The sequence below is a fragment of the Montipora capricornis genome, chromosome 13 (genome assembly GCF_036669925.1).
Source record: "Montipora capricornis isolate CH-2021 chromosome 13, ASM3666992v2, whole genome shotgun sequence".
NCBI classification, from domain to species: Eukaryota; Metazoa; Cnidaria; class Anthozoa; order Scleractinia; family Acroporidae; genus Montipora; species Montipora capricornis.
In genome coordinates this window covers 47,213,447-47,235,791 of record NC_090895.1, presented here as the reverse complement: position 1 = coordinate 47,235,791, position 22,345 = coordinate 47,213,447, and the positions used below count along the sequence as shown (strand labels likewise).

Here is a 22,345-nt window from a genome sequence, read left to right as displayed (position 1 = left end):
AACAAGTTAAATAATTTAAAGAGCAGGTTAATGATAACCTTGACAAATGTAGGATGAAATCACTGTACCAAAGTCCTGGAGACTCGAGATACAGTGTACTGTGTGTTTCAGACTGATACTTTTATTTTTACCTGTAGGGAACAATATTATTGTAGATTAATATATGAATTTTAAGGGTTGCTGTTCTGAAGTGTTCAAATTAACCTTGGAAAACATTAGGTGACAGATTAATGAACAATAAGTTTTATTAGGGATGGAAATTGTCGATGTGTACACAATTAAGAGGATATTTTTATATTAAGTAGGAAAATATAAGGAACGTTAGTTATTGTTAAGAATGATGTATTCTAGAAAGTTATTGTTATTTATATAACTGTATCAATTGATACTCTTTTTAAAGGAAATGACCATTTTGAACTTATACATATTCAGCAGAAGAATGTCTACAATATTGAGATTAAAAATGGTGCAATTGTGGTTGAGAACTATGTTATTAGTTTTTAAATTACAAGTAAAATAGTACTCGTGTAGAGTACATGTACACAAGCATTTGTTTCAGACATGGTTGATGTCTGTTAAACTTATGCTTCATGTACATTTGAATTGAAGGAAATTCAAACATTTGCTCCGGAGGCGTTTAGTGCGAATTAAACATCTTTCAGGTGCGTTTATAACAGATTAAACAAAACTTAAACGCCACTTTCAGACACTTTTAATGCAGATTAAAGGGAACTTAAACACTTGTTTTGAACACGTTTGGTGCGAATTAAACGGATTTTATACATTTGTTTAAGAAAGGATCAGGCAAGATTAAACCAAACTTAAACTTTTCTTTCAGAAGCGTTTAGTGTAGATTGAACAAGACTTAAATGCCAGTTTAAGATACATTTAATGCAGATTAAAGTAGAATTAAACATTTGTTTTGAACATGTTTAAGATGAATTAAATGGAAATTAAACATTCCTTTCAGCTATGTTTAAGCCCAACTAAACTTACATTAAATTTGAACCTTAAGTAAGTAAAAGACGAATTTAAGCTTTCATTAAACTTAACTTTAAGTAACTTAAACGTTAACTTAAATTAATTAAACCAAAGTTTAAAACATGTTTAATCCAAGATTAAGACTACTTAAATGAGCTTTTTCGCCCAGTGCGTGCAACCCACTCGGAAAAAGATTGCATTTATTAGCCAATCAGAGCACGCCCTTTCTTGAAGGGCTGTTTTAACGGGTCTTTCTCCAGGTACCGGAAAACATCGTGTTTTTGGTCACTTGGGGTTAGTTTTGAAGTCATTTTGTTTTCTGTCTTTGTTTCTTTTGTTTTACGTCATTTGTGCTCCGGTACCTGCAGAAGCTGCCGTTTTAATCAGAGGTAAATATCCGTATGCCTGGTGTAAAGCGTAGTCTGATTTTATTAGCTGGGATACCAGAAAATGTCCATAGAGTACCCACAATACTCAATACTCCAACTATACTGTGACGTGTGTACAAATTCTGTATCTTATCTGAAACGGTTCGGCACCTCGTCGATTTCCACGTTTTAGGGAGCCTATATACCCTTCATCTTTAAAAGGATTTTTTTGCTTACCGTATTGTAAAATAACCTTTTGTAAGTTACGGGCGCAATAACATGCTCTTTTAAAAAAAAAAAGAGTGATAACTTTCAACTGCTGAAAGCACGGGAAGGGTTTGAAAGGGTAGCAAGGAGAAGCTGGGGTTGATGAATGAACTAATACAATAATTAAATAAATTATATACAATCACTAGTGGTTGTAACAAAGTATACAACCACGTGTTCTTTTTATGAACACAATTCATTTTACTTAATTATTACTTCGTTACTTCTCATTTCCCACTTAGGCCTAATCACTGAAACGAGTGCTTAGGCTTAATCAGGAATCGAGTGCTATTTCGAGAAAAGCGTAGTTAACACGTCCTCGTTGTACTCGATTTCGTGTGCTATCCCCACAAGGAAGTATTGATCCGTTGACCAAACCGTAAAATGAAGGCTATAATGTCACAGTATTGCACAGTCCTCATCACTAAAACGAGCGCTTAGGCTAAATCAGGAATCGAGTGCTATTTCGAGAAAATTGTAGTTAACCGAACCGTACAATGAAAGCTAGAACGAGGCATGTCGTTGACGCCACGTTTAAAGAAGAGGTATATTGCACAGTAATTTGTACAGTTCAGTTTTATTTTGGGGTATATTCTTCACACAATCTCGTAAAAATTGTAGATAACGGCACCGTAAATGAAATCTAAAATCACTGAAACGAGAGCTTAGGCTTAATCAGGAATCGAGTGCTATTCCGAGAAAAGTGTGGTTAATTAAAGAACCGAACTGTAAAATGACTCGATCGTCGTGCTTTAAGAACGAGAAATGCATATCAGCAAGGAGATTGATTGTGCATTAAGATACAGCATTGTTTTTCACTCGATCACCATGCTTTATGAACAAGAAATATATACACATCAATCTCCTTCGCTCTTTTGTTTGGCGCGTCAGAAAGGACAAATACTGGGAACCAGGTAAACGAGTGCTTATCCGCGCGTATCCGCTAAGCTCGGTGCTCCAATGCGTATCTGCGCATCCGCCTATCCACCCAATTAGGTTTTAGCTTCAAGGTGGCAAGGTATTCTGCAGTTAAGCCTTCCAAGGTTGAAAGAGATCAGTACATCTACTGGTTGGGCACAAGGATCACTAAAAACTTTAACTTTAAAATCCAAGTGTTCCACTGAAAATGTGTATGTCAATTTAATGAAATCATTGCCCGAAAATGAGATAAATATTCAATATCCGACGACAACCTCAGTACAAACATTCAGTAGTACGCAAGACAATACCTGATTTCTCTTGAAAGCACACGCCAATGCAACTTTGTTGCTTGCATGCTTTTCTAACACATCGGCGATACTGCCACAAGTATATATTCATTTCACAAGTTGGGCCCCTACAATCTCTCGCCTTCGGCTCGAGATTGTAAAGCCACATACAACACTGCCGCTCATGTTGTAAACATTATATACAACACTGCCGCTCTTGTTGCAAACATTACTTACTGATTAGTATCAGGAACATTATGCAATTGCGCATGCTCACTAGCTCGCTAGTTTGAGCACTCTGGCATGGCTTAGATGTACCACATGTGTGGGACATTTGGGGTGTCTTTATAAGCTTAACCTCCGTCGTAGACATCAGCACTGCACTGATGTGGCCCAGAAGGCCGAAACAGTACTGTCTGCAGTTAGGTATATATAGTTTACGTCATAGAAAGTGCGGCGTACGGGGTTTTATTTACGAGTTGTTTGTGTCAAAAACCCGAACGAGCGAGGGAGGGTTTTTGACACAAACAACGAGTGAATAAAACCCCGTACAAAGCACTTTCTATGTCGTGAACTGTTTATTACACATAAGACGAGAATTTTCATTAAAATAGTTTTCTGAACGCAAATTAGAAACAAAAACTCACTAACAATAGAACCAAATGCAAATTTAATTTAATTCAATAACAAAGTACGATTTGCACGAGATGCACGAGTGATTGGTATGGAAACGCCTTTACGCTATCGTTGATTGGTTATACTTCCACATGTGAAATAGCTGTACGCCATTCTGATTGGCTGTATAAGCCTTTTCCACATGTGAAAATAAAGCGTATAGATTTGTACAAATGAACTTTATGGAATAAAATTCTCGTGTTATGTGTAATAAATATATATACAGTAATATATAAATTAGCCCCGAGAGAGTGCTCAACGACAACGGAGTTGGAGCTGGTTATATATATAGAGAGAAGAGTGGACTACTTTTTCATTACAGATCTGCAAGCTTGTTTCGTAGGAGCATGGCGCTCCCACTCTTCGGGATCTTAAAATTCTATCTACATAAACGCGGTATTTATGCGTTTAATTTTTCACAGTTGCTGCACAGTGTTTAGTTCTTAATTACACGTTATTTAGTAAAAACTTACTTGCAGCCAGCAGCTGCCTACTAACTCTGACCTTTTGTTAAGTGTGGCGTGCTCCGCGGGGTGGCAAATTATGTTATATTTCTGAAGTGTGCATAAGTTACATCTTTTAGTAGTGTTACAATATGCACGTGCTCTGCATAGAATTTTCCAAGTGATCTTATACTCTGTTTTTTCTTTCTTTAAGCGCCATACATACTTGCTTAGCTCAGTTTGATTACTGCATTTTTCTGTCTTAAAAGACTGCTTATGGTTGGCGAACCTCGCCTTAAAGTCCGTGTCCGTAGGCCCTACATAGTGCTCAGTCCCCTCGCTAGATGTGACAGAGGCCTGGTACACAGTGCCCTTTGCGAGACACTGGTTGTCGAGCGGGCACTCCTCTTTTTTCCTGCAGTTGCATAGCCTTCCTTCGCGTGTTTCTGCTCCTGATTGTAGCAGTAGGCGCTTATTTTTTTAATATATTACCCTTTTACAGTTGCATGCCTAACGTAAAAAGACTTCCACACTGGAAAAACAATTGATCCTTCAGCCCTACATAGTTTCAAATGATTAATAACTCGTGCAATTAGGGAAACCGGGGGCAATAGCCAATTGTTCTCGTGTTTCCAATCTGAAGTAAATGCGTCAACCGCTTCTGTTCCAGGCTGATAAAGCCTGGAGTTAAAACGAGCAGGCTTGTTGTTATAACAGCAGACGAACGTGTCCACGGAATGTGGGCCCCACGTAACGTCCAACATTCTAAAAGAAATAACATAATTTAATGTATTATCGTTGAAAACTACGATTCTACTCAGACAACCGCCTCTGCGTTTAGTTCTCTAGAAATTCATTTCATTTCCAGTGAAATGCATTTTCTTACACACAAAGTGAATATCTCTAAAACTAGAGAAATGAAGGAAAACAAATTGTAGTAGACGGTGAATTATCGTAAAAGTAAAAGTACTTGACTGGCCTCAATTTTTATAGAGATGAGAGGTGAAAGTTTCAGAAATACGGGTACATAAAATTGTTTTATGTAATGTTTAAAAAACGAGCTGGAGTGTTTATCGGGTTTAAAACCACGAGGCGCAGCCGAATGGTTTTAGACCCGATAAAACACGTGCTGCGAGTTTTTTGTACGGCTTCAAAAACATTCTTGAAAAAGCGTGTGTCAATAGATTTCATAACAATTATGCTTTCGTGAATGTTGGAAATTTGCAAACGAGAAAAACATTTTGGGTATAAATTAGTACGCAAGAAAATCAAATCTCACACGTGTTTTGAACTTTTCTTCTGCTAACCGAAGAGGACATGGCGTCCTGTTCCAGAGCTTTTCGGAAAAATGCCGAGGAAGAGAGTAAATTAAGTATTGTCTAATATGCCTTTACCAGATTACTGTACTAATGGCACAGAGAATTTTTCCAGATCTGTATTTAAGAAAGGTACTATTAATTTTGTGCAAAAGTAAATTTTACTGTGTGTGAAATTGGTTCAAACAACATTAAATATGCACCCACCATTTGTTGTGTCCGTTGCGTGTTGATAACTAACATTCATAAGTCACGTGCAGTGTCTTTATATCTGATAAGACACCGCATACTAATAAGGATGAGATTTATCGATATAAAGTCACTGCACGTGATGTATTATCAACAATTTGATATGTCAATGGGTTTATGAATTATTAATGAGTTTTTGAAAGTTCCAAAAATCCTCCACTTTTAGAACTATGAGGATATTATGAAACTCCGTTAATTCCTGTTTCCATGCAAGAACACTTTCTTTTTTTTATGATAACAACACAGTGAACCTTCTTTATCAAAGCTCGATAAAACAATGCGTGTCTTTAAACTGCATTTGGTGATCAAGATCCTAAATTTTGTTTTGATCTTTCCTATTGGCCGTTCCGAAATTCAGCAGGAAACTGGGGCGAGTTTCAAATTTTCACTAATCGATAAACTGACACTACCACATGAAAGATCATGTTGAGATTGGTCATTTGGCCAAGTATGGTGCTTTTAGGGTGAACAGAGACCAAGTTATGGACCTTGAAACATGGTTCAAAATCCATACAGGCGTCTATAATTTTGACACAGCGTCCTTCAAAAACCATATACACTCTTAAAATTTTTATGATTTCCGTGATACTCTTTAAAATGGGCAAACATAGCGATTTTCATCGCAGCTTCTTTCAAATGGTAGGTACATGACGGGATTTTACAGTTGTCACTAAACTGATAAAAAAAATTTAGTGTTTATATGGTTTTGGGGGACGCTTTGTAAAAATTAGAGACCGTTGTATCGATTTTGAACCGTATTGCAAGGTTCATAACTTGGTCTCCGTTCACTCATAAAGCATCATACTTGGTCAAATGATCAATCTTAACATGATCTTTCATGTGGTGGTGTCAGTTCATCGATTAGTTAAAATTTGAAACTCGCCCCAGTTCCCTGCTGAATTTCGGAACGGCCAATTGTTTCCCATAGAAGTAGCAAATTCACTGTTATCCAGTTTTTCCTTGATTTGAACCCTCTGAGTCGTTCACGGACTCCTTTTAGGAAAATTGGAATTAATTTTACTGCTCTTGTCTAAATAGAATCGAATACAAGCGTGATCCGCAAATGCTGGGAACGAAACGACAACTAAACTGAAATGGGATTGATTGCATTTTTCTTGTTTAATTCGAATTTTGTACTCATTTCTGATTTTTTATTTTTATTTTTAGATATCTTGATAAGAACAAAATAACTCAACTCCCAGAAAACGTTTTCTCAGGACTTACACATCTATCTGAGCTGTACGTATATTGCACCAAATATACAAAATATGACACGACTTTGCGCTTCTCCACTATACTTGTGTGACTTAGTTATAAAGTGACTTGCACAGGTGATTTGAATAAAGTCGTCACAGTGATTTCATGGCTCTGAGTCGATCACGGATTCATTTTAAGACAATTGGGATTCATTTTACTGCTCTCGTCTAAGTAGAATCGAGTACAACGACGATCCGGGAACGCTAAGAATTAAACGGCAATTAAAACTAAAATGGTGGTAATTGCATCGTTCTTCTTTAATTTAAATTTAGTACTTATTTCTAATTTTCATTTTCATTTCCAGATATCTCACGGAGAATGAAATAACTCAATTCTCAGAAAACGTTTTCTCTGGACTCACACAGCTATCTGAGCTGTAAGTATATTGCCCTAAATACACTTTCAAAATATGATACGGCTTTGCGCCTCTCAACTTTAAAAATAACTGTGTGACTTTGTTACAAGGTGACTCACACAGCTGAGTTAAATAAAGTCTTTACAGTAATTAATATAACCCTTTCATTTCAAAAATTAAAGTGCATTTAAGCCTTTGCCTTTCAAGATTAATGCTAAATGTTATTCCAGACTGTCACTTTGGTTCTTTTTGTAAAACCTTTCATTTGATCTTAGCTAGGTCCCCATTTTCTAAAGAAGGAGAAAATAAAACAATTATATTGATTGCCACTGACACACATTAATTTTTGAGTTATTGAAATGACAATATCTCCAGCGAAATGGTAACTATGTATAAACTACGTGCATAAAATTAAAATTCGAATTGTTTTCGGGAATTTCCGAGGTTAAAATATCTTCAAAACCGACGTTTTGACCAGTTTTATTGGTCTTCTTCAGGTTGTTTAAATAATGTTATCAATATGGCGGATCGTGTTTAGTCGTTCAGCTTGGTGAGCGCACATGACGTATCATGACCATTACAGGACGTGTAAATGATGTCAAATTGCAGGCGAAATGAAGAAAAAAGATTGTAGTAGACAGTGAATTATCGTAAAAGTAAAAGTACTTGACTGGCCTCCATTTTTATAGAGATGAGAGGTGAAAGTTTCAGAAATACGGGTACATAAAATTGTTTTATGTAATGTTTAAAAAACGAGCAGGAGTGTTTTATCGGGTTTAAAACCACGAGGCGCAGCCGAATGGTTTTAGACCCGATAAAACACGTGCTGCGAGTTTTTTGTACGGCTTCAAAAACATTCCTGAAAAAGCGTGTGTCAATAGATTTCATAACAATTATGCTTTCGTGAATGTTGGAAATTTGCATACGAGAAAAACATTTTGGGTATAAATTAGTATGCAAGAAAATCAAATCTCACACGTGTTTTGAACTTTTCTTCTACTAACCGAAGAGGACATGGCGTCCTGTTCCAGAGCTTTTCGGAAAAATGCCGAGGAAGAGAGTAAATTAAGTATTGTCTAATATGCCTTTACCAGATTACTGTACTAATGGCACAGAGAATTTTTCCAGATCTGTATTTAAGAAAGGTACTATTAATTTTGTACAAAAGTAAATTTTACTGTGTGTGAAATTGGTTGAAACAACATTAAATATGCACTCACCATTTGTTGTGTCAGTTGCGTGTTGATAACTTATTAACATTCATAAGTCACGTGCAGTGTCTTTATATCTGATAAGACACCGCATACTAATAAGGATGAGATTTATCGATATAAAGTCACTACACGTGATGTATTATCAACAATTTGATATGTCAATGGTTTATGCATTATTAATGAGTTTTTGAAAGTTCCAAAAATCCTTCACTTTTAGAACTGTGAGGATATTATGAAACTCCGTTAATTCCTGTTTCCATGCAAGAACACTTTCTTTTTTTATGATAACAACACAGTGAACGTTCTTTATCAAAGCCCGATAAAACAATGCATGTCTTTACACTGCATTTGGTCATTAAGATCTCAAATTTTGTTTTGATCTTTCCTATTGGCCATTCCGAAATTCAGCAGGGAACAGGGGTGAAATTCAAATTTTAACTAATCGATAAACTGACACTACCAAATGAAAGATCATGTTGAGATTGGTCATTTGGCCTAGTATGGTGCTTTTAGGGTGAACAGAGACCAAGTTATGGACCTTGAAACATGGTTCAAAATCCATACAGGCGTCTCTAATTTTGATACAGCGTCCCCCAAAACCATATAAACTCTTAAAATTTTTATGATTTCCGTGATACTCTTTAAAATGGGCAAACATAGCGATTTTCATCTCAGCTTCTTTCAAATGGTAGGTACATGACGGGATTTTACAGTTGTCACTAAACTGATAAAAACAAAATTTAGTGTTTATATGGTTTTTGGGGACGCTTTGTCAAAATTAGAGACCTTTGTATGGATTTTGAACCGTATTGCAAGGTTCATAACTTGGTCTCCGCTCACTCATAAAGCATCATACTTGGTCAAATGATCAATCTTAACATGATCTTTCATGTGGTGGTGTCAGTTCATCGATTAGTTAAAATTTGAAACTCGCCCCAGTTCCCTGCTGAATTTCGGAACGGCCAATTGTTTCCCATAGAAGTAGCAAATTCACTGTTATCCAGTTTTTCCTTGATTTGAACCCTCTGAGTCGTTCACGGACTCCTTTTAGGAAAATTGGAATTAATTTTACTGCTCTTGTCTAAATAGAATCGAATACAAGCGTGATCCGCAAATGCTGGGAACGAAACGACAACTAAACTGAAATGGGATTGATTGCATTTTTCTTGTTTAATTCGAATTTTGTACTCATTTCTGATTTTTTATTTTTATTTTTAGATATCTTGATCAGAACAAAATAACTCAACTCCCAGAAAACGTTTTCTCAGGACTTACACATCTATCTGAGCTGTACGTATATTGCACCAAATATACAAAATATGACACGACTTTGCGCTTCTCCACTATACTTGTGTGACTTAGTTATAAAGTGACTTGCACAGGTGATTTGAATAAAGTCGTCAAGTAGTATAGGAGTTGGGGGTTTCAGCGCATTTTTGCAAAAATGCGCTTAAACGCCCCAACTAATACTACTTTCCATTTAATGGCTTCCATCGATGGTTTCCATCACATGGGCGTGGCCAAATATGGGCGTCGTCATTTTCAGTCTCATATTCTTGGAAATCTATATGTTTTATATTTCTGCGAAGCCATGCCGTGGCGAGGTAGAATGGATCCAACGCAAAATTTATTTTGGAACTATATGTTTTTAAAAAACCTAAAATAATATCTCATATAATAGTATAATGAGTTGTAAAGAACTGCATGAAGAACTTTTCAATATGGAAGAAGTGGTCTGTCCATTTTGTAATAAGCAAATCTCGAAACATACGAAAGAAATTGAGCAATGCTGCAGTCAACCTGATATAGTGAATGATAACAATATGCTAGTTTGTAAAAAATGTGGGACGGTTAATGGCTATAAACCACTTATAGAATTTGTTGATTTTCACTCAAATAAGCATAGATTCCATCGTCAAAGTGTTTACCAAAGAAAATATCATATAGAAAACATAATTAATAATATAGCTGTAAAAAATGGTTTTCAGATAACCGTCACAAATAGAGATAAGATATTGAGAATTTTTGATGAAATTGGTAAGGTCGCAAAATCTGTGAATATAGACAGAAAGCGTATGATTAACATAAATTTCATTTTAAAACAAATATTTAAAATGCTTAATCTTCCTTATGAAAAGGTCAAGACATCAAAGTCTAAAAAGACACTTGAAAGTTATAAACGATATTGGCAAGACATCCTAGCATTATCATTCGATAAAATAAACACAATAGCTAAGGAATGAATTTGTCATTGTATTTTGCGTAGAATTTATCAACACTAGGACAAACATCAGTCACAAAATCATCTACATTTTTTAATTCTGTGTGAAACGATGGTTGAAAATCACCGCTTCTCAACATGTCTTTTATCGAATTCAACAGATGTTGATAACTTTGGTATGCGTATGTGCAATTTTGTATTTTAAGATCCAGTGATTGGAAATCCATGTAAGACTTGATTAACAAAGCACAAGTGCTTATTGCTACTAGGGCTATACCGCCAGTTACAACAGCACTAACGATTCCACCAGTGCCAGTTATGACTGAAATAGTATTACCAATCAGTTTGAATTTTTTGAAGCGTTTGACAGCCTGTTTGTAAGCCCAACACTTTCTATGGTATGCCTTATAATAGCTCTTTAGTTCATCAACCTGATCTTCAGTCAGTGAATCTGAAATATGATTCCAGCTAAATATATTCTTTTTTTGATCTGCCATATATATAGTTTAGACTGTTAATCGTTTGCATAGACAATACAGTATACCACTAACTTGGCCACAAAATGGAGATCTTTTTACCACTCTAGTTGTGTATTTTTTCGGAATAGCATAAGTGTAGCCTCTACCTCGTGCATAATGACCATAAAACCGTCCAAAAGCGTCATGTAGAATGCCATGTGAATTAAAAATGTGATTCCATCCAAAGATCTTTTCAAATAACCATGTAAGACAGCTATTGCCCGGTCCAAGAAGACCTATTTCACCATCATTGAGTTCTAGAATTTTGTTTATTGATATATCTCTTTCGAGATGATAAAAATGCAGGTATCTGTAAACAAGTGCTGATTTTAATATTTTATCGTCAATGTTTGGATGTTTTTCCTTTGTTTTTTCAAAATTGTATGCCACATATTCAAGCAATAAATTGATATACATATATATTTACGTTATATTATACCTTTGCATTAAGACAGTATGATGGTCTACTATTGTTTTTTCAACGTATAATGCCATATATCATTGTGTCATATTATTTTCAATTGTTGAATGTTTTATATCGGATTACGAATTTGAATCTCTTGTTTTTTCCGTCTGAAAAATTTATTCTGATATAATTTACGTTTTGAAAATATCTATTCACATTTACGGTAATAGTTTTGGTTGTAAAAAAAAGGTTGTAAATCGCCGATGTGTTTGTTTGGATGACTAAACGATGATTGCTTGACAATGAATAAGTTTCTTTAGAATGAAGTTGTATTGAACTTATGTAAATTTCACTGAACTCCAGAGTGTCTCCGTATACTGTCAAAAAGTCGCATGAATTGATTTCTTCGGCAGTTATACCCCATATGAAAGATGGTAAAACACTGTCAATTATTGATGAAGTCAAACCCGAAATCTTATTACCATTCATATTGATTGGTACATGCATTTGAAGTTGATTGTTCGCGACCTCATAAGCTTTTTCATAATCATATATGGTAAAATCGAGATTGTTTTTTGCTTCATCTTTGATTCCATAAATCAGAACATGTAAAGGTAATAGACTAGGACTAAGGTTATCAAAACTACTCTGAACATTGACATATAACCTTCTTTGAATTGATGGAGATACGCCGTCTGGAGAAAGATTCAATACACTTCGATAATATTTATGATCGGTATTGATTTTTATTGTGTATGATTTATCAATATTCATATTCAGTTTTTCAAATGTTATATTAAAAGAATCAAATTCTACATCATATCTACCATCTTTTTCGAAATACACTTCAATACAAACAGTGTAATCATCACTCAAATTGTCACGTATCAACTTAAACAAATTGAAATCAAACCTTCCTTTGAACAGACTAGAACCATCATTTGTTTTTTGAACCTTTAAAGAGAACGCTTTTTTGTTGGTTTTATGAGGTGAGTCGTTATAGGTGATTAAATTGACGTCCTGCAGTCCATAATCTTCTGTAAATTCCCCATCATCCATAGCGTAGGCTAGTACGTTTTTGCGGTTTTGATGTGTGCTTATAAGACTCTCCGCTATTTTTTGGTCTGTATATCGATTATTTTCGGTACTCACAGTTGAAAAAGCATCATTTACTTGCTTCAAAGTAATGGCATCTTGATTATGTGTGGCTGTTCCGAGATTTGTTATTCGTTGATTGTTCATATTGAGGTCTCCCGTCATGGCTGACGATCCGTCTTTTTGTAAATATCTCCCGTCTCCATAATTACGATCAAATATTTGATCACCAGCATTAGGAATCCCAATGTTGTAAAAACGCCGGTCTAACATGCTTACTTCACCGTGTCGGTTTATTTGGAGAAAGTTGTCGGTGAAGAACTTGTAACTCATTGCTTGATTTTTTCCCTCATCACTACCGAATTTTTTTCAGGATCTTTCAAATTTTCAATGAAATTTGTACTCATATTTAAATCTGCTATCATGGAATTTGAACCGTCTATTTGCAAATAATCACTCATATCACCTATATTACCTATCTGTGATTCTAAATATTGTTTATTTACAGCGTCAGTGTTTCCTGTTGGGTCGGCTATATTGATTATTCGTTTATTGTTCATATCCAAATTGCCTGTCATTTTAGCTGAACCGTCTAATCGAAGTGCATCCAAAAATAATCGATCAACGTAACCTTTTCCTGTGGCATCATTTACACCTGTCGGATCAGCAAGATTGATGATCTTGTTGTTGTTTATATTCAAATTTCCAGTCATTGCTTGCGTACCATCTCGCAACACAACCTGATTGACATTCGGTTTGGTTGATAAACCAGTTTGTAATTGGTGTTTTGTAACAGCGTCAGAATTGCCAGTGCCTTCAGCAAGATTGCTGATTTTATTATTTCCAAAGTCAAAATTGCCAGTTACGGAAATACTTCCATCTTTTTTCAAATAATTAGCCAGCTCCGTTTTATCAGCTTTAAAATTAAAAGAGCTGTCAACGTAAAATTTATTAGAAGCATCTGAATGTAGTATTGGATCTTTTACTCCTAGGATTCTTTGATTTTTCATGTCAATCGGATTTTGGGCTTCTATCTTTCCATCATTTGTATTTAATACAAAATAAAAGATATGTAAATGCAAACTGCTAATGGCATCGCTGTGCCCATGTCTAGCAGGAGCAATATTTTCAACACGTCTGTTATCCATATTGAGGGCTCCAGTCATTGCATTGCTCCCATCTATTTTCAAACACCCAGAAACCTCTTTATCAACATAACTCTTAGTAGTTGCATCGTCATTCGTTTGAGGTGAATCTAAATTTCTCAGTTTTTTATTCTGCATATCATAATCACCGTCATCTGTTAGTTTAAAACCAACACCAGGCAATCCTTTTACTATTTCAATAACTTTTTCATGTGAATATGTGTCTTCAGGTAATTTACCATTTGAGTAACTCATATATACAATTGGTTTATATTTTTTCATCGAAATTCTTCTTTACTTGTTTCTTGGGTTTGTCAATATATATAAAACTAAAAGGGTCTGTGGTTGCTCTCTCGTATAATTGTTTTGAGACATTGTTTTCACGACAGATGAGACTTTTTTCATTAGTACTTGGAAAATCATAAATGGCAAAATGTGAGCAGTTTAATCTAATATCTTTTGGTGTCTTATAGTAGCTTTGACTCAAATATATGGCACTGCAGTTTTTATGTCTCCCCTGTATAAAATAGTCAACTAATGGTTTTTGGTTTTTATCACATACGAAATCGTCGAATATCACAATTTTTTGATTGTCACCATTGAGATTTTTTACAGGAATTATTTTATCATTGCTTGCTTCAATGATATCATAACCAGCTTCTTCACTCCATGGTTCGAAATCATCCATGAGATTCTGATACTTTGACTGCTCTAAGTTTTTTGCATAAAGGTATATTTTATCAAAATACAACAGATTGTAAATCATATGCATCAGTGTGTTTGTTTTTCCCGAACCAGAAGGTCCACAAATGAGCATGCGGAAGCATCGATCAGGCATAAAATCATGTAGTTGTGTGAAGTTTGTGACAACATCGTCGCCAGTATCATAATTAGGTATCTTCATTTATATTAAATCGTTACATTGTTTCGATAAAATGATGTAGTTAAACATGGTGTTCAACATGGTGTTCAACACGGTGTAAAACGCTATTTTTTATATATGAATTTCCATTTTATGTAACGTAACAATATAACAATAAATGAGTTTACTTAAGTGGAAAGAACTCGCAAAGAGTAAATCTGAATTAGGGGATAAGATCAATTATGTCCATAATGCAATTACAAAGCATGATATTGATCAGAAGACCAGTCAACAGGGATTTTCAAAAGTATTCCAACCAATTACAAGTAAATTAGATGATGTTATTGATAGTAATCAGGCTTTAAGGTTGCCAAGGAAAAAACGACCACTGAAGAAAGGAGAAGTTCCTGATTACGGCATTGATATAGAGGATGAAGTTCCAGATATGAATCTTGGTGATCTATTTGAACAACCTGTTTTGCCACAGCAAGAAAAACAACTGGTGCCAAAACCACCAACATATGAAGAATCTTTACAAGATCTTCTGGAAGGAAAAAAAGAGATGTATGTTGATCCTAAGTACTTTCCTGAAGAACCAGAATTACCACCAGAATATGATGATGACGATGCGATCGATTATGGAATGGATGAAGAAGATATGGAAAATGAGATATTAGGTGATCTTGGTATACCAAATTATGATTCTGTTGAAAAGGTAATAAATCAACAAGAAATGACTGAACGAAAAAACAAAAAATATCTCAATAAGATCGTCAATGCGGCTAAATTTAAAAGAAATCAATTGAAAGCCTACAAAGGAAACGTTACAAAGCAATACAAAAGTGGGAATATAACGGAAGCTGATAGGCAAGAGGAAAACAAAAGAGTGGATCGCGCTATGAGAACTCTGAATGAATACATAAAACATTATCAAAACAAAATGCAAACAATGCAAGGTTCTGGTAGGAAAAAACAAAAAGGTGGCAATGTGATATTTTTTAACAAACCGAAAGAACTCATAAAAAAATTGGATTTAATCATTGGTGAGATATTGGCTGGTAATACAAGCATTGACATGCGAAATATGGGTGTTTCTATATTGGACACATTATTAAAAATGACAACAATTAACAAATCACAATATGGTAAGTTATACAAACAATATTTCAAAATTTAATGTAACTTCATTATATAATGGAACGAGAGATAGTTTTATCATCTTATAGTGTAAAAAATCAAGGGAACAATAAACCAGAAGATTTTACAACAAATTTCACCAGACCTGTAACTCTAGACAATAATAAGCAATACGTTATCGGTCTTAACAGAGTCATTAACATGTCATTCACTTGGTTCAATGTCAATGCTGGGTACGAAAATCAATTAATCAAATACAGCTCCGATAATGGTTCAACTTTTAAGGACATTACCTTTCCAGCTGGGGTATGGAATTATACGGACTTTGACAGACATATTAAAAATGTGACGAAAACTGGTGATACGTATCCGATGACTCTTGACAACATTCAGAGTCACGGTTACATTAGCTGCAAATTACCAACTCGATTTAAGAGCAAGTAATTTTAATAACCTGATCGGTTTTGATAAAAAGATATTAGCAAGTGGAACGCATATTGGACCAAGAGTGCCGAATCTCAGTCAAGACACAGACGTACTCAATATTCATTGCGATTTGGTCAACGAAAGTTTAGTTGACGGTGAAGAAACAGACATTATTTATTCATTCTCAACCAGTGTACTAAAACCAAGTTACTCCTTCACCCTCGAACCACAAAGAGTTACATTTAATCCTGTGAACAAAACTACAATTTCATCAATCAGAATCATGATAACAGATGGAAAAAGAAGATTAGTGGATCTAAATGGAGCAGATACGTCTTTTTCACTAATTCTAAAAAGTATCTAATGTAAAAGTATAATGAAACCGTATGAATTTAAGAGGTTTTACCATCCAAAACTTGGTAAATTTGTATTTCAACACAAAGGGTCTGGGCTTATTATCGACAATATTTTCAAACCATTGAAGAGTGTGGCATCATCTGTTTTCAAGAAAATTGCCAAGCCAATGGCGAAGAAGGCATTAGAATCAGGGGTTTCCCATGCAGGTGATAAAATTGGCAAGACGGTGGCAGAAAAGTCAGGAGACCTAATAATGAAAAAATTAGCCAATTTGAGAAAAGGAGCTACAACACAAAATGCAATTGTTCCATCCCCGCCCATTAAACAGCAAGCAGAAAGCGCTGACATGATACTAAATAGATTGATATCAGGATCTGGAAGAAGGCGTAGATTTTTCAAATAAATAACATGACAGCAAAATTATATAATACAATAGTATAAATGGCTTTTAGAACAAGTGAATTATTGCAAAGAAATGAGTTAGTGCGATTTCAACTTGATGATGTAATCCGTGCCCCAGGTAACAATCAACATCAGGAAAAAAATGGTTACAGATTCACCATCAACGACCGAAGTTCTTTCTATGATTGGTACAATGCTTATTTTGAGGTTCAATTCCAGTTACAAAAAACAGCAGATGGAGCCGGTTACGCAGCAGGCGATAGAATAACGGTGATAAACGGATCTCATTCATTGATTTCACATATGATGATTAAAAGTGCTGGGAAAATTGTTTACGACACTGACAATCTACATAAGGTCACTTTTGTGAAGAATCTGTTGGAATATTCTGATGATTACAGCAGATCAGTCGGTAAAAACAGTTTTTGGTATTTAGACACAGATGGCACGACAGCCGATACTAATTTAGGATATGAATCTAGAAGAGTGCTTACACAAGCTGCCAATAATGATGGAACGGGAGGAGCAAAAGATGTGAATTTGATCATACCTCTCAATCGTTACAGTTTTTTTGAAGAGTTGCAGGATAAAATGTTGGTTCCTATGCAGTTACAATTCAATTTGAATCTCCAGAACGACAATGAACTCATCAATATGGCAGGAGGAGTAGATGCCGGCAGAGTAGTGATTAACAGATTTCTACTATGGGTTCCAAAATTAACACCAAAAGACAGTATGTACGACAAATTTGTAAGCTCTTTCATGAAAGAACACAAATGGACATATCAGCGTGAACTATATGCAGTGTCAGCACCTGCTAGAGTCAGTGGTTTTTTTCAGATTTCTTCCAGTATTGACAATGTCAAAGCAATTTTTGTTTATCTACAACGGGCTAAAACCAGAGTTGCAACTCAAAATCCATATATACTTGATACCTTCAAACTAAATGCAGCAAACGCAAACAGTTATTTAACAACATGCAGACTCGAATATGGTAATGGTGTTTTCTACCCAGAAACGGAATATGACAGTGAAAGCAAAGTGAGAATTTTCAATGATCTGATGTCTTATGGAATGCGAAAAAATGATTACAACACCGGAACCCAGTTGAATCTTGCTAATTATAACAGCCTGTATCCACTAATCTATTTCGATCTGTCATATCAAGCAGAGAAAGTAACAAGAGACCCTAAACAGTTGATTTTCAGGTACAAACTCAATGCTAATAGTGCAGCAGATTTCAATGTCCATGCAGTTGTATTGTACGAAGAGTCGGTTGTTATTGACAAGGTGGGTAATGAATTGGTGATAGTTTAAGCCCACAACTGAAATAGTAATATGAAATCAAGTAAATGACACATATTTATTTGTAACTGGAATTATATAACATATATTATATGACTAAACTTCATGAAATCAACGTAAGACTTTCAGATAATCAAAAAAAGAATCTGAGTAATGCTTACCATAAAAGGGAAACAATTGTTCTAAGACTGACAAATGATTCTCTTAATGGAAACGACACTCTTTATGTTCCAGCAATGGTAAAAAAAAGATTGCAAAAAAATCGACAATTGAACAAAGGAATGGATATTAAGCTTGCTAAGACCAATATCAGAAAACAAGTAGGCGGAAGTCTTTTGAGCACCGTATTGTCACTTGGTATGAGAGCTCTTCCAGCTATTGGTAAAACCCTTGGGTTGAGTGCTCTTGGTGGTTTAGCAGAAGCTGGAGCCAAAAAATTGTTAGGATCTGGTCAAAAAGGTGGTGCTATGCCATTACCCATGATGATACCTTTCAATGCAATCAATAAACTAATGCCATATCTGAACATGTTCACTACAAAACAGCAAAGAGACATCATCAATGCAGCTCAAACAGGTTCTGGTGTGCATATAAGACCGACCAAAACACAATCAGGTGGATTTTTAGGCACTCTGTTAGCTAGCATTGGAATTCCTTTGGCTTTGGATCTTGTAAAAAAGATGACTGGAAAAGGAGCACCTAGAATTGGAGCCCCCCCTCCATTTTACAGTTATCCGCCATATGTGACTGGTAATGGTAGAAAAAAAAAAACATCCTCAACCAAAAAAGGAAAAGGGTTACTATTGGGAAAAAACAGTCCATTCAATGGCATACCCATTTTGGGGGCAATATTGTGAAACCAAAATTTCACAAAAACATACCTATATCCAACCACGATCTAATGAAATGGTGCAAATATTTGAACATACCGATCAATGATGTACTGTCGAGAGATGAAAATGTTCCACATAACCATAAACTGGCGTTATTTATCTACAATCTTGAACCAGCTTATATGAGCGGAAGTCATTGGGTTGCAACATATGTCAAAGACAATGTAATAAATTATTTCGATTCGTTTGGTATGCCACCATTTCAAGAAATTGTAAATCATGCCAAAAAGAAAAATCTGACTTTGTTACATCAAAACAATCAGATACAAAACATACAAACAACAACTTGTGGGTATTTCTGTTTATACTTTCTAAATGAAATGAGTAAGGGTAATTCGTATTATGATTTATTACAAGTATTCGACATAAATGATACAATGAAAAATGAGAGATTTATCGAATATTATTTTAGAAATATCTAACTTATATATATTATGAAATCATATTGTGTAAAACAAAAGAAAGTGACTGAATGTGTTGAACCTTCAGGTTACAAAACAGCCAAAAATGGCAGACTAATGTTCTTTTGCACTTGTGCTGAATGTGGTATTACAAAGACCAAATTTGTTAAAAAACAGGGAAACTAAACAGCCCGTTGGGAGCGGGCTTATTCGGTGATATCGCTAATACAGGAACTGAATTGTTCCTAACAAAAGGAGTACCTTATCTTGGCAAAAAAGCAGTTGAAATGGGAAGATATTATGGTTCCGAATTGATGAGAGACCCAAAATTGCAGAAAAAAGCAATCGATTATGGTTTGAGAAAAATGAATCCTCTACTGCATAAAGTGGGATCAGAAGCTCTCGATCAATTGTCAACAAAAATAAGACCCAAAAAGAAATACACAACCAATAGGAAAGATCTAGACGGTGGTGCTTTAGACATTCAAAAACAATTAGCAAAGTTGGGAGAACTCCATTTGAGAACTCCGACGGGTAAAAAATATAATTATTGTGGACCTGGTACAAAACTGGAAGACAGATTGGCTTCAAATGATCCAAAATATAGAGATCCGATAAATAATCTGGATAGTATTTGCCAGCAACATGATATAGCTTACAGTAAAGCTGGAGACAATCTGGCTAAAAAGCATGCAGCTGATAAAATTATGGAAGACAGTATAAAAGCAATCCCATTTAATCAAAGACCTTGGTTTGCTACACCAACAATGTATGCCATTAAAACAAAAAGAAAGCTGGGTCTAGGAGTTTCAAAAAACGGAAAAAGCCGTCGGGTAACTGGCAAGAAAAATTAGCAGATGAATTACCTGCATCTATAAGACGCAACTTTACTCGGCGGCGTGTAATCGTAAATCATATTGATGAAATATGGGCAAGTGATCTGGTTGAAATGCAAAAATTCAGCAAATGGAATAAAGGTTATCGGTATCTTCTTATGGTCATTGATGTTTTCAGCAAATACGGTTGGATTGTCCCATTGAAGGATAAGAAAGGTGAATCCGTTACTGAAGCATTTAAAACAATATTCAAGGAAGGCAGAAGACCACAATATTTATGGGTTGATAAGGGAAAGGAGTTCTATAACAAACACTTGAAAGACTTGTTGGATAAAAATGGGATACATATGTACTCCACTGAAAATGAGGAGAAATCCTCAGTGGTTGAAAGGTGGAATAGGACAATTAAATCCAAAATGTGGAAACAGTTCACTGTTCAAGGTAACACAATGTATCTCGATATGCTGTCCAAACTAGTGAAACAGTATAATAATACAAAACATTCAAGCATAAAGATGACACCCGTTGAAGCATCTAACAAGAGGAATGAAGGTATAGTTTACTTCAATCTATATGGTGATACAGAAACATTGAAACAGAAACCTAAATTTCAAACAGGTGACAAGGTTCGAATATCTAAGTATAAACGGAATGTGTTCGATAAAGGATATACTCCAAACTGGACTGAAGAAGTGTTTACAGTTGATAAAATCCAATACACTAATCCAATAACATACAAACTAAAAGATCTCAGAGGTGAAGAGATACAAGGCAGTTTTTATGAGCCTGAATTATTAAAAGCAAAGCAGGATATTTTCCGTATTGACAAAGTGATTAGAAGAGACTATAAAAAGAAACAAGCTTTGGTAAAATGGAAGGGATACAGTGATGAATTCAACAGTTGGGTACCATTGAAAGACATTGAAAACATATGAATTGTTTCTGGCTACAAACGCACCTTGATGAATATATAAGAAAATAATATATAGTACATGTATATATGGACAAGTTCGAAAATGAAGAAAAGTTTGGTTTTTATTATGAGAGCGATCAGGACTCTGGTTCAGATTCCGATTGGACGCCATCGCAAGAAACTGAAGAAAGCTGCAGTAGTTCGCAAGAATCTGAAATATCAGACATTGATGAAGAAATATAAAAACAAATTGTAAACATATAGTATGAAGCAATATTCCGAAAAACAAAAATACTTACTAATTTTTTGGTACCATTTTCTGAAAGATGTTGATAAATACAATATGGAAGATAATTTGAATCATTTATTCCCTGGATACAAAATTGATTGGAAAAAAATTAAAGAATTTTTGTCTTGGGCATCTGAAAATGATTATAGAAGAAAAAGAGTTTATCCATGGCCGTTGTATGGTGTCAAAATGGTAGAAAGGAAAAATCGTTTTGATTGGAATTGTATCAAAAAACGTGGATTTATGTGAACTTATCAAACCAATTAGTATATGACCTTCAAAGGAAGCCAAATAATTGAAACAATGGTTGTAAGAAAAGTGGTAACAGAAATGATTTGTGAAATAGTGGTCAGAAACGCGGGTTACATGCATTATGTGCGAACAAAAGGGATGCCATTATTGCATCAAGCATTGAAAACAGGAGGACCAAAAAAAGAAATCAAGAAAATGTTTCGTAACATGGATGCTAAAATGGATTTTTTGTTCAGAGAGTTTCAAAGATACCGTGATTTTTTGGCACCATTGAAATTGATACAAGAAAATATATAAAAATAAAACTTCTCTTACTATATTATGGAGTCGAATAAACGAGGTCCAAAAAAGAGGTTGACTGCGAGAGAAATTCAAGACAGAAAAAACAAATATGGACGTGACACAGAATGGTACTGTGTTATATGCAACAATGGTAAAAATTATGCCATGAGGGGAAAACATCTGCATCTTAAAACCGAAAAACATAAACTGCATATGAAGATTCATGAATTAGAAAATAAATAAATATATAGTTTACAGTTAAAATCAATCGA

The 22,345-nt window shown here is 34.9% G+C and overlaps 1 protein-coding gene across 3 annotated transcripts in view; it reads left to right on the top strand.

Annotated features, from left to right (window-relative positions):
- Nucleotides 1–22,345, top strand: part of LOC138029214 (uncharacterized) — a 40,257-nt gene that overhangs the window by 12,023 nt on the left and 5,889 nt on the right. Inside the window, exons 5-7 of one of the 3 annotated variants that reach the window (XM_068876918.1) lie at nucleotides 6,675–6,746; nucleotides 7,069–7,140; nucleotides 9,552–9,623. In XM_068876918.1, coding sequence (XP_068733019.1) covers nucleotides 6,675–6,746; nucleotides 7,069–7,140; nucleotides 9,552–9,623 — 216 coding nt within the window. Of the gene's footprint in view, nucleotides 1–6,674; nucleotides 6,747–7,068; nucleotides 7,141–7,616; nucleotides 8,324–9,551; nucleotides 9,624–22,345 lie in introns of those variants that run through there. The other 2 variants (XM_068876920.1, XM_068876919.1) reach the window with 2 other exon arrangements.